The sequence below is a fragment of the Tursiops truncatus genome, chromosome 1 (assembly GCF_011762595.2).
Source record: "Tursiops truncatus isolate mTurTru1 chromosome 1, mTurTru1.mat.Y, whole genome shotgun sequence".
In the NCBI taxonomy this organism is placed as follows: Eukaryota; Metazoa; Chordata; class Mammalia; order Artiodactyla; family Delphinidae; genus Tursiops; species Tursiops truncatus.
The window spans coordinates 121,977,753-121,992,069 of record NC_047034.1 but is presented as its reverse complement, the minus strand read 5'-3'; the positions used below and the strand labels follow the sequence as shown (position 1 = coordinate 121,992,069).

Here is a 14,317-nt window from a genome sequence, read left to right as displayed (position 1 = left end):
GGTCATAGTTACGGATCTTTGAGTTGAAAGGAGATGGAATGTAAAATTAGGATATTTATTAGGGAATAGTCTTGTGATAAATAGCTGGAGAAGGAAAAAGAAGAAGGTAGGATTGAACAGAGCAAGAAGTTGAGCTGTAGTGGATGCTGTTCAATAGCTTCAGCTGCTCTCAAGCCAAAATAGCCCATCAGAGTTATCCTCCTCAGGCTGGAAGGGAGAGGCTTTTATACTCCCGGCTTTAATCAGTCATCAGACGTTGTTGCTCTAGGCAGAACTAGGCTTTGCCTCTCTACAGCTGAGGCTAACTTTGAAAGGGCTGACCACTATATGCTGTCTGCTGATGGCACTCACAGCAGCTAGGAACACAAGCCCATCCTTGAAAAGGGAAGCATAGCACCCCGTCTATCACAAATATTTTAGGTAAGTAAAATACCCTGAGGAAATTAGGACACACTCAGCAAGTTAAACCACCTTGAGAAATTATTTTGCTCATAGGCTTATGTGCTAGTCATCCCTCCTTCTAACCTGCCTAGAGAAAACCTAGAGTATATCTCCCTGGAAGGGCATGAGTTGAATGATAAACGTTCCATATATTGTGTGTGTGTGAATGTGTTTGTGTATGTGTATGTGTGTGTGTGTGTGTGTGTGTGTGTGTGTGCGCGCGCGTGTGTGTGTGCGTGTGTGTGTATCTTAAAACAATATACACTTATTATTTCAGTTTCTGTCCTGGCACATCTTAACTATTCAGTCTCACAAGGCTGCAGTCGAGGTGTTGGCTGAGGCTGTTGTATGTATATTCAGTTATTATACAATATTTTGGGGTGTCTATTTTGTGCTGCATACAACTTAGACTCTAGACATGGACTTAAAGTAGAAACCATTGTGTTATATTTTTGAATGGAAAGCATTTACATTTTATGTTTCATTTCAAAACAGTATTGTAATAGGGATCTCCCTTCATAACAAGTATTCAAGCTGCATACATGTTTATACTCATGAACAAGAAGGATACTCTTAGTAAATGCTACACCACATGATTTGAAACACCGGACAATTAGGTAACTTGATTTAACAGCGCTATATACAGGTGATGAAAAATTTATTTTCTTACCAAATCTATCAGCCAGTTTCCACCCCCTTGAAGCAAAACCCCAATTCACCACATTCTTCAAATTTGTGAGTACATACATTGTTCAGCTCAGTTGGTGAAAAAAAAACATGGAGATAAATAAAACGCACTTGCAGAATAAATACTAGAAGGAGCTACTGTGTAAAAATTAGTTTGCATGGTTCTCAGTACAAGTGTTATGAAATTTTTTTTTCATGTTTTAACTTAAAAAACTTTTTCCCTTTCAAATCAAAAGCAAACAGTCACAGTGGATTTTTTTCCCCCTGTCATTTATCTTTTTGCTTTTGACTAGAACAGACCTTAAGATTTTCTGATCTGAATCCTCGTCCTTCAAATGAGAAAACTAAAGTTTAGAAAGGCTTGAGAATTACCCATTTCGTGAGGGAAAATTCAGGATTGGAATCCAGGTTTTCCAACTCCTACTCCAGTGTCTTTTCTCCCCAATTATTCCATTTATTGATATGAATAGCTCTGAGAAATCAATAACATAAACAAATTTCCCATGCGCAAAGTCTGTGTGGGCAAGATATCCTTTTGATTATCCCCTTTCTAAAATGACTTTTTAAAAATAGCTCCCTTGAGTACATAGTTTCAACAATTAAAGATGAGCTTTGTTTTTACCAGCCAATGTGTGTTTGACATTATTGATTGATAATGTCATTGATTAATAAATAGCTTTCTCTCACTTGCTAAATTTCTTTATCTTGTTGAATCAAGGCTTGACAAATTATTAGGCAATGAACATATATTTCAAAATTATCCAAATACTCCTGAGTATTAGACAACCTAACAAATTTAGAGACTGAAGAAATGTGCACATCAGTTTATTTTTGTTCATTGAGAGGAAATGTAGCTTAAGTAGGGTTTGACTTTTTAAGATATTTATTTAGTTCTTGAATTGACTGACAAGCCTATTAATTTGTTCCCTGAACTTTATTAATGTAAATGCCCACATGTCAATCAACTTCTAATAAGTAATTATGTTCATAAGTACTGTAAAATTATTAGCTTTTAATTTGACCCAACCACACACATCAAAACAGTAACACAAATTATATTTTTCTAGAGGAACAAAATATTATACTGATAAAAAATTCAATAAGTGCATTTGTAAAATGTTCTTCCTAAAATGGTACCCAAAAGTTTATACTGGCCAGCAAAAATGAGTGCCAAAGTAAGGCATGTAACAGTTTTAAAACTGTGTACAGATTTAAACAACCTATGTAATATAAAGTTATGAAGAAATTCTATGGAAATTAACATTTTCATTAACAGGGCATATATATATATGTATATATGCATATATATATGTATTTGGGGTCTCGTTAAAAAATATGGGCCTAACAGGGAATAAGAGAGAATAGAAAAAAGGAAAGAGGGATATTTTTAGTGTTCAGAAGTATATTGTTTAAACATATAAGAAGCAAAATGTCTTTATCTCAAGTGACTCAAATATATTACCATCTAAGTGTACTTTTCCTCATGTAATAAAATTTTTTTGCAGTGTTTGAACTAGAAACTCAAGTCAAAAGGCACTGAACTAAACAAGAGAACAGAATTAGGCTTGGATAACTGAAGAAATGTGTTTGTGTCTTGTAATCTCATGTCATTTTTTGAAGCTGGATAAACTGCCCTCTGGAATCTCTGGATAATCTTTGAATGAAGATGGACTTTTATGAAAACTTTATTATTTTCTTATATGCTTTTAAATAAGGAAAATCACCAAAGTCTTCAATGATTTGTAATAAGGAAAACCACTGAGGAAATTCACTGCCTTACTCTTCAATTTATAATTTCCTTCTTAAAGTTAATTGTTTAATAAGTTTAATCATTATCACAAAGTTAAAATATTTACTAATAATTGAAGCTTTGTTTGAATTCAGTTTTACCTTTATGTGAGGAAATAAAGCTCAATTAATAAAGTTGTAGAATAACAATCTTTTCTGAATGTAAACCATGTACCTAAATTAATATTTACTGTTGATTTTTGAAGGGTAAACTCAGAAATAATACAACTAACTTGCAAATTCAGCTTTCCTGATAGGAATAAAACATGCATTCGCTGGCACTACATTATCATATAATTTGTTATTAATTTTACTTAGAAATGCTGCAATGTCATTTTGAGTTCCACAATATACTATTTCTATGCAACCAACACATGGTTTATCTATAAAGCATGAGGATATAATGCAAAAGGGCAAAAATACACATTTTCTATTCTACTAGCATTATAATTATATTTTCCTTGAAACGTATTTGTGTTGAGGATAAACATGCTCTTATATTTTAGTATGCAAGAAAAGTAAAATAATTGGATGATTCTGTTTATATTTGGAGATTGTAAGTTAGCTAGCATGATTTATGATCTACTGAAAGTAAATCAAAGTATAAAGCATTGTGAACCATATTTTTTCAATTATTCTATATTTAAATAAAGTAATTCTAGAAGGCTGTTTCTTTTCATTGTGACTTGAATCAAAGTAAATAGAAGCTGAATTGAGACAGAGTGTTGGAAAGCTTGAGGATTACTTTTAAAGAGTTATTATTCATATTTCAAGAAGTTCTAATATTTTAATGTAGCCATCATAGGCTATCAAAAATTTATTTTAATGTACCAACCATGGGTTCTCAAAGATTTATTGAAGGGGTGACTCATAGGAAGATACAAAATGGATCATATACAAAATAATCATAATGTGATGTTAATGGATAATTTTTGATCTCAGTAAGTGGGGATTTGTATGCTTATAAAAGCCATTATACTTAATGGAATCTAGGAACATAAATCCCTGAAGACAATGACAACATATCTTTCAACATTGTCAGCTACCTCTCAGTCATTTTGATATCTAAATATTGAACATTTCTAAGCGTAGCAGACATGGAAATGCGTACCTTGCACAGTTAGATGCACCTGCATTGTTCTCGGTGTATGTTGAGTCTGAACAGAACATGTGTATGGGCCATCGTCTGTCACATCTACATTCTGTATCTGGAGGCTGTAGTCCCTTTTATTCAATGTTGAAATTGAAACTCGAGGATCCACTGACCACTTATCACCTCCCGCAAAAATAATACTTGACCGGTTCAGCCAGGCACCCTTTGAAGCTCCATCTTCCAAATAACACCTACAAATTACCAGAGACAGAACATTATTAATCAAAATGAAAATGAGAGACAATATTATCTTTGTTCTGAGTGTATTTCCATATGCTGAATTATGGCACGGCATCAAATGCAAACATCAGCTATAAACACAGGAGACATGAACACACTGGTACATTTTTCATTCCCAAAGCAAATATGAAACAATATCTTCCTACAGTTTGGTTTAGTTTTGTTTTTTAAGTGTGTGTGTGTGTGTTTGTGTGTGTGTGTGTGTGTGTGTGTGTGTGTATTTTAATTCAAAGCCAGTCAAAATCCTTTTTTATTCTGTCTGGATGACAAGTAAATTTAAATAAGGTTAAATTAGTTCAAATAACAATTTCAACATTAAAACACATTTCTTTCTTTGAAATTGTAAGAAGTAGAATAGGTTCATGAGCTAGCCCGGTTTAACGCAATCCAATTCTGAATATAATGTGCCAGATACATAAAGCACAGAATGGCACCATATACATGTTTATTCTTAAAATTACCTGCATTTGCAGAGCAGTAGACCCGTACACTGAAACTATGAACTGCATTTCACTGATAATATTGCTGTTGTAATTAAATGTAGCGAGGCTAATATAATACTTTTAGTAGCAAATTCTTACAGTCTTTTCAATAAACTGAAATGCTTTCCAGAAAGCATTCATTTATCCAACAAAAACACGTATGGAGCATCTACTATTCATGGATTCAAAGGGTATTGCCTTTGCTCTCCAAAACTTTTAGTCTACTAAGGAGGACAATCTAATTAAGCCAACCAATTAATACTATACAGAAAGAAGAATATTTTTATGAAATCAGGCACAAGGTACATGAGAGACAAACGAGGGTTACTTGACTTAGAAAGGTTGTTGTGAGTACAGAAAAAGGCTTTCTAGAATAGAAAAATGCCTGAGATAAAGAGATGAAGAGTGGAAGATGTGGTGTTCTAGACAGAGGTGCTATATGCAGATAACTCCCGGGAAAGGTGAGAGAGACAGCCAGGCATTTTAAGGAAGTACAGAGAAGCATGGGATATAAGGTAGGAGGGATGAGAGACAAAATTGAAAAGGTAAACTAGAGCTAGATGATAATAGCAAGCATGATGACTACTATTAGATTTTAAGGCCAAATTTGAAGCCATTTATTCAGAGTTGTATTCTATAACAAAATTTAAAAATATAGCTTTGTATCTAATAGGAGTCAGTCATATCAAGATTTAGAACAGAAGGCTGTGGTCATATATCAGTGATTTTGCTGAGGACTGGCATTCTAAGTTTCAACCTGAAAACGTTCTGATACAAATTAAAGACTGGTTCTCTTAAATGAGTACAAAGCACAGCTACAGAATGAAAATACACATACACCGGAATAGTTTGACAGCATTTCTACAGAACACCTTGGGGGATTGAACACAGTGTTTTGAGATTGCTACAAAATTGCAAGCTGAAAGCAACAGGGTAGGCTGCTGCCAACTGTATCAAACTAATCAGTGGGTGAAAAAATAAGGAACAAGGTACATTGCAGAATCTAATTTGCAGTCAGCTTCAGCATCTACAGAATACAAACTAGTAGAAGTCATAAAGGTCATTGTTAATTGAAAAGCTTTTCCTGATGTATTTAATGAAGAAAATAAAACCCACTTTAATGACATAATTAAACAATTATAGTATATTGTCATTCTTAATAACATGCAGAAAGAAGATACAGGGGACATAGTTCCCATTTCACAAGATCACATGTGTACTGGTATAGCATAGAACACTGAAATACCACTACTAGGATTATGATAATTCCGCTGTCTGTATTTAATATCTGGGTTCATCAAATGTTTATTGTGTGACCTCTGCATTTGTGGCCTTCACACTTTTTCCTATCTGGTGCTCATAACAACCCTGTGAGGTATAGATTGCTATGCTCAATTCATCCTTAGAATATAAATGGAATTTTGTGGTTAAATGACTTGCCCAAGCCACACTGTTAGTGGATGGCAAAGTTGAATTCATAATCAAGCCTTCTATTTCCACATTCAATGTCATTTTCACCGTAATGCAGATCACAGACTTTTAAAATAGTTTTCAGAAATGGGAAGATGATTAGAATGTTGCAGACATTACTGCAAGTAATTTCTTATTTATTGAATGTGACCAACTGCTTAACCTGTCCTATTCTAAAGGAAGCAGAAAATTAATCATTAATGGATATTTTACCATGAAAGTCTGATTTAGAACACTCTGCCTGGCATTTCCCTTTCCCTAGAGACAGCAGCAGCTTTACCTTTATTTGGGGGGGGCGGTATCAGGAAGACCACAGCGAGTAACTAGTATTTAGATACTAGAGATTTCATAGACCTGATCTGGGTTCTAACTCGTAATCTTAGCATAAGCACTATTCCTCTGTTCTGGCATGCCAGGGACCTTCACAGAAGAAGAGATTCTAACTTCTTCACTAAGAAAAATGAAAAAAAAAAAAGGTGGGGGGGGCTCTTTGTGTCTCCTCGGCTTGGATAACTATCTTCCATAATTATTATTGGTCCCAACCCAAAGCTTTTCAAGACATACATTAGGAAGACACTTGAAAGAGACTCAGGGAAAAAAAGAAAATTGGGGTATTATTTCCTTGGACTTCTGTAGAGCAATTCTCAGATTACACTACTGAAGTAGAACCTAAATAACTCAAATTACCATATATGGAATTTTACAAATTGTGAATAGCAAGGCCTAGGAATGACTTTCTATTTTTATAAAAACATAAGATACTTATACATACTGTATGTAGTTTTAAGCTCAACTATAAGATGATTATGTAAAATATATGAAATAGGCATATACACATACGATTCCTTGAGAAAAAGGACTTTGTCTCCTATCTATCTATCTCCTCTTTGTTCTCCACTTCCCCCCTGTTTTGTTTTTGTTTTTTTCATGTACACAAAGAGGTACTGCTAGATATGTGTATGCTGTATTAAGAAGAAATTCTGGAAAGAAGGAAAGTATTTAGGGTATGATAGAGGGGAGCGGGAGGGTGGGAAAAGGACAGAAGTGGTGAGAATTTCATCTTGTACTCTTTGGGTATCAAACTTTTTTTTTTAGTTGAAGAACACTAATGTGTAAAGATATAATCTGTTGGAATCCTTGCCCACACAGAATTTATAATTTAGCAAGGATGATAAATTATATTCATGATGAACCATCATAAAGAACAGGAAGTGAAAATACAGTAATTAAATTGTTGTTATAATGGATTATTATAATTGTCTGAGGGTCTCTGGCTTCTGCCCTTGACCTTGTTCTCCCCACAATAAACAGAATGAACTTTAGAGTTTAAATCAGATCATCGACAACTCTAAGCCTTCCTATTTCACTCATAAGAAAAATTCTTAATCCCTATAGTGACCAATCGTCCTATGTAATCTGGCCCCTTGATGCTTCTCTGACATTGTCAGTTCCCACTCTTTCCCATTTACTCTGCTCTAGACTCTGGGCCTCCAGCTGTGCTTCCAACAAATCACACTTGCTCTTGCCCCAGGAAGTTGGCATTTCTTACTGCTTCTTTTGCCTGGAACTCTCCTCCCCAAGAGGTCTGCATAATATATTACACAGTAGCAAAGTTACACAGTAGCAAATGTGAGGGGTTCTCCTGTTTAGGATGGAGAAATTAATGTGTGAGAGAGAGGTTGGTAAAGCAAAGATGATCAGATCACTGATGAGAGTAGGATGAAGCAATAGTTCTCGGGTCAAAAACTTGGTTCATTTTTCATCTCTGGACTTCCAAATAGAACGTTTTAACAGCTAGTGATGTTAGGATCCCTTTGAAGTCTAGATAATGAAATAATCTGAATGAAATGTTTAATAATGAATATATCCTTTGAGTATGGCACAGCTTTTTTTGAAAGTTTTTCCCCCCCACTTAAAAAAATCTTCTAGACAACCTACTTTATAGGGAGATGACTGAAGCAGTTCCAAAAATACACTCTTCAGCATAAGCTGTGCTAACACCAAGACAAATATCATGACAAACACTTAAATTTTCAATCATCTGGATGTTGTGTAACATAGTTCCAAACATCTGGTTGTTGGAAAATGTATAGAAAATAGCTTTAATACTTCATTTTGTTCAAGATTGTTATTTATTTAAACCCAGGCTTAAGATAGTTAATGCTTTTCTAATAAGACTGACACTGCTGCTTCTGAAATCTTTTAAGGAGCTCCTTTATAAATGACATTTGTACGTATCAGGCAGGTCCTTATTTTGAGGGTATAAAGTCCCTCTTGGTGAGGTGCCAGTTGAACAAAATGATGTTGGAGCAATTCTAACAGACTCTCTCTGTGACACTATCTCCTGTGGTGATTAAATCTGAAAGGTGGACATCAGAGAGCTTAGTGGAAATTAGCATATTTGGCTATTTATTATTTTTTAAACTCGATTAAGAAATTAAGTCTGTGGCTGCTGAAGAATGATTTTTTCCTTTCATATCTCTAAGTTCCCTGTAACACATTCCAAAAACATAAGCCTTAGCGCCATTACCATTACCCCACACAGCAGGATTTATTCCGCTCGATGGAGAAAGACCAGCTTTTCTCAAGACGTGTTGGTTAATGAAAGCCCCTATTAAAGGTACTAACTAATAAGAGAAGAAAAGTACAATTTCCCTTGGAATCAAAGCTAAACCATGTGAAAATGATCTACCTATGAAGGGATTGGCCAGCTACCTTCACAGTTGTCTTTTCATCATATCACAAAGTTCTAAATTTGACAGAAGAACTTTCAAAAGCACACAGAAAAAATTAAAAAATTCAGAACATCATACAACCTCCATGCTAATTCTTCATACAAAGAGAGCTTTGATATCCTGGTTTCAAGGCCAATATGAGGTAAGAAAAGTAAAGTAGAGATTAAATAGAACAGAACAAATTCTATCTCCTCACCCACTTGCCTTTGTTTTTAAGGTTGTTCTCTTCTTAATGTCTTTCATGCCAGTTATTCCTTGGATAATATAATAGATATTGATATGGGTATAGATATGAATATGGATACAGATAATTATAAACATACATGTATACATGTATATTACATAACATGTAGTATTTACTAGACAATAATATCTTTATATATAATATTATGGGTGAAATACTTCCTATTATCTTTCTATTTTGGCAAGTGTAGGGCATGCATGACTTTGTCAAGGGAAATCCATAATTTGGATTTCAAATTGTGGATTTTCAAAGAATCATCAATTTGTCTAATGAACTTATTTAATGAAGCACTCACCCTTATAGATGGTGAAAATTATATTTCAAAATATATTTAAAGAGATTTCTAAGTGAGAAATGCACTTCTGCAGGTAACAGTTCAATACTATTTTGTAGATAATAATATATATACTAACATTACTATCTGCCAGATACTGTTCTAAGCACATGATATCTATTTCTCATTCAATCTTCACAACAACCCTTTGTGATAGGTACCGTCAAGTTATCATTTTGCCGATTTTACAGCGAAGGAAGTGAGGTACAGAGAGGTTATGTAACATATGACTTGCTTATAGAAATTTGTAATGCATCATAATAACCTTATTATGACATAACTTCATTAAACCTCCAGGCATAAGTATGTAAGTAATATTAATGACACATGTACATTTATTTTTAGAATGGGAAATATGCCATGTTGGGCACATTTTACTTTTTTTTAAAAATTTATTAATTTATTAATTTATGGCTGTGTTGGGTCTTCGTTTCTGTGCAAGGGCTTTCTCTAGTTGTGGCAAGCGGGGGCCACTCTTCACAGTGGTATGCGGGCCTCTCTCTATCGCAACCTCTCTTGTTGAGTAGCACAGGCTCCAGACATGCAGGCTCAGTAATTGTGGCTCACGGGCCCAGTTGCTCTGCGGTATGTGGGATCTTCCCAGACCAGGGCTTGAACCCATGTCCCCTGCATTGGCAGGCAGATTCTCAACTACCGCACCACCAGGGAAGCCCAGCATATTTTACTTTTTACATGGTAGCACACACACAAAAAAAAAAAACAGAAAAAACAAACAAAAAAACCCAAATAATGTTGATTTCTTATTTTGTAAGAGAAAGAAATTGATTTTCTATACATTTTACTCTAGTACATCTTTGTAATAATAAAGCTATATTAAAAATGTCTTGGATAAGAGATTGAAAGTTATGAGCTACTATGTAATTATAACAGCAAATTCTCAAACATACGTATTTTTGATATTGTAAAACAGAGAAAAGAACACTGAAAATAATAAAGCTTTTAAAAAAATTTTTTTATTGCTTTTTCATACATTCTATACCTAATTAATGAAAGAAGTGAACTTTAATGTGATCAGGCAATGGTATTAATTCATACCTTTAAGTCTTATTTTAATGCAAAATTTATAGTGTATGTATTTTTTAAAACATATATATATAATATGTATATATATACATATATACATGTATGTGTATATATACATATATAAAACCCAACATATTAAATGCCTAAGAAATAATCAAAATTTGGTTTGGGATTAATCTCTAAATTCCAGACATTGAAATCACTCATTTTAACTGATAATCAAACCATGCTTTTCTATAATACTACAAATTGCTTTATCTTTTTCTTTTCATTGTCTCATTTAAGTCAAGCTTCCACTTTAGCCTGTCTGACCATGTTTAGAAGAGGCAATGCCAAGGAATTTTTACTTTTAGGGTGTTTCAATACATTATTTGTAAATCACTCAACATATGAATTAACATTTATTAAGTAAAATAAGCATGGATAGAGTGAAAGAAAGCCTATATATTGACTAAAGAAAGTAGGAAAGTCTTTGTGCAACGTACTGACATTTTTGGCCTATTACTAAAGTCTAATTATGATCGTCTTGTCTTGATAAGAATAAGAAATTCCATTTGCTGAATACTGACTATTGGTTAAGTGGTATGGAAAATACTTTCATATATGATCTCATTTAACACTCACAAAAGCATTTTGAGAGGTAGGTAGGTCTTATTATCTCTACATTAAAAATGGTGCATGTATGAATTCAGGATGGATAAATGAGGCAGAGAATGTAAAAAGGAAGAGGAGTTACATATTTGAAAAGTTAGTTTAAGACTAGCTCTGTTCAAATGGCCTTAGGAATCAAACTGGAAATTTCTTTGTCATTTCTACTTTTTAAATTCAACTAAACCACTTGCTTTCTCCCACATGGACTTAAATGTGAGATATTTGGATCTGTAAGGGCTTCAAGATTTTTGTTAACTGGCAGGGCCTCTGAACCGCTGTGGGGAGAATTCTGTCTGCAGTGCTATCTCCCTGGCAGATGCTTCCTGGAGAAGTTGGACTTTCTCCTCAGGAGCTATAAAGGGAATGAACACTACATTCAGAATGCATGCAGGAGGTGTTTAAAACAGCAATATCAGAGAAGAAGAATGCAGCCAGGTCCAAAGAAGTGAAGAGATAGTGCTCTAGGCTCCAGGCAAGCCTCTTTATCCCATCTTCTTAGGGATGGAGCTAGATACAGACACCTCACTCTTAAAACAAGGAAAAAAAACACATGGAATCCTGTACCAAAAACAATATCAGCAATTCTACTCCCTTCCATCAAACACCTACTTCCTTCCAGTAAACATCTTTGTGTTTAAATCATTTGGAAAGTATTCTATTTGCATATAAATACAGATGATAAAATAAGAAACAGCAAATGGCTATACAGAAATGTTCTAAACTCAACTATTTTGTCAAATTAATTAAGTATATGCCACTTTACAGCATCAGTAAATACAGATATTTAAAAAACAAAAATAATTATTTCCTCTTTCTCTCTCTGCTTAATGTTGACCTTTAAACTTTCTACTGGTCACCGATGGATTTTTCTTCTTGCCTTTTTTCTAATAAAAGGTATTCTGAGCACAAATTTTACTTTATGAATAAAGAATGGCTACATAGCACAATTAATTAAAACCAGCATTGTGATCATTAACTAAAGTAGCCATTAATCCATATTTACCTGTCCTCTCTTGAGAAAACTAAGCCATATTTCAATATGAGATATGCCTTAAAATACAAATTAGGGAACGTATCCCAGAGGGAAAAAAAATGTAGTTTTTTTCTCATCTGCTTCCTGCAAACAAATTTAAACTGATTATATTTTCTCAAAATATGCTAAAAGTTAAAAATAGTGTCATATTTAAGTTTTTGTTAGATCACAGGGACAAATTATTTGTCCTTGAGAAGCAGCATAATGTAGTGATCAATTATAGTTAATATTGGAGTTCAAATGTTACCTTTCTTGTGCACTAGCAGTGGAACCTGGGGCAAATTAATTTACCTTAGTTTTCTCACCTGTAAAATGGGATTAGTAATATTATTTATTTGATAAGATTGTAATGAGGATTTGTTTGTTAAATGTGCTCAGGATGGAGCCAGATACATGGTAAGTATGTAATTAAGGATAATTATTTTCAATCCACCTTCCTATGGTTAACTTGATATTTAAAACAAAACAAACTACCACCATCATCAATGACCAAAATCCCTTTGTGCTATAAAATATAATTTGAAGGAGGAAAAAAAAAGGCATTCATAGAGCCTGGCTTGATAGAGCAAAGTGTTAGTTATCTACATTGCCATAGCCCAGGGCTGGTTTACAAGAAATAATTTTGCAGATAAATGAATGTCATACCTTAAAGTACTTCTCCTATTTTACCTTCCTTGAACTTCCAGAAAAGATTTTTTTTTATTGTACTTCCTTCTCTTATAGGCAGAGCATGTTAAAAAAAAGAGAGTTTCAGTGTTACTGCCTTTTTTTAAAGTTATATTGACACTCAAAACTTAAGTTTAGATACCAAGTCCCTGGTTTACTAGCAATTGTTTTGGGCAAGTAACTGGACTCAATTAAAATAACTCTATTAAAGCCTTACTCACGTATTTGCAAAATGGAGATAGCACCACTTGTACTAATTCCTATTTTGGTATAAGATTAAATGAGACTCTGCATGGCAGATAGATTTATAAAGTTATAAGGAAAAATATACATGAAAATACTTTGTAATTATTTTAAGGTTTTATGAGTTAATTTTCCTCATAACTCTAGGACATGATTATGAATCTCTATTTGCAGATCGCATGAGCACAGTGATCTTCTCAAACTCAGCGAGATGAAGTTAAGGTGAGCAATTGTTTTCTTTTTGCTTTTACGGTCCATAAAATGATTTTCTATATAAACTAAATAGAAACTAATAGGTTCTATGTAAACTATTGCATGTTTTTAAATTGTCACCTAATTTTTTTTTTTTTTTTCTTTTTTGCGGTACGCGGGCCTCTCACTGTTGTGGCCTCTCCCGTTGCAGAGCACAGGCTCCGGACGCGCAGGCTCAGCGGCCATGGCTCATGGGCCCAGCCGCTCCGCGGCATGTGGCATCTTCCCGGACCGGACCGGGGCACGAACCCGTGTCCCCTGTATCGGCAGGCGGACTCTCAACCACTGCGCCACCAGGGAAGCCCTAAAATTTTTTTTGTAAGCTAAGGTCTTTGCAAAAATTATAATTTCTGATTACTATAAACATGGATATTTTAAGATAAAACTGTTAATCCTCACTTTTAAATGTGTTAATTCTCACTTTTAAATGCATCCAAGAAAATCTAAATAACATAGTGATTTGATATTCACTATCAGTCATTTTTTTTAAAAGATGAACAAGATCTGTTTTTTAAAAAAATGCTACATTGTTGCTCTTTCTCCTCAAACTCATATTTTCGTTCCACTTGTGCTATATAATTTGATTCTAATCTAAATTTTTTAAAAATTAAAATCTTTTGATACCTTATCTTCTCTGTAGTAAAATTAAATATGTAAATTGAGTATAAAAATTCTTATGACTGGAAGGATCTAAGTATAAAAAATATTATGGAGGAATTTATTTTTACAATCATTAATAGTATACAACTGATTAAATCATATATATCATACATTTTGATAAATATTGAACTTTTTTATTGCTTTACATAGATAATAATGGATGTCTTAATGAGGTGTCTTTATCTAGACACATG

The 14,317-nt window shown here is 33.8% G+C and overlaps 1 protein-coding gene across 1 annotated transcript in view; it reads right to left on the bottom strand.

The window, feature by feature from the left end:
* The window catches only part of NEGR1 (neuronal growth regulator 1), a 913,167-nt gene that overhangs the window by 523,538 nt on the left and 375,312 nt on the right, over nt 1-14,317 (bottom strand). Inside the window, exon 2 of the mRNA XM_019919185.3 lies at nt 4,028-4,260. Within this exon, the coding sequence (XP_019774744.1) occupies nt 4,028-4,260 (233 nt within the window). The remainder of the gene's footprint in view (nt 1-4,027; nt 4,261-14,317) is intronic.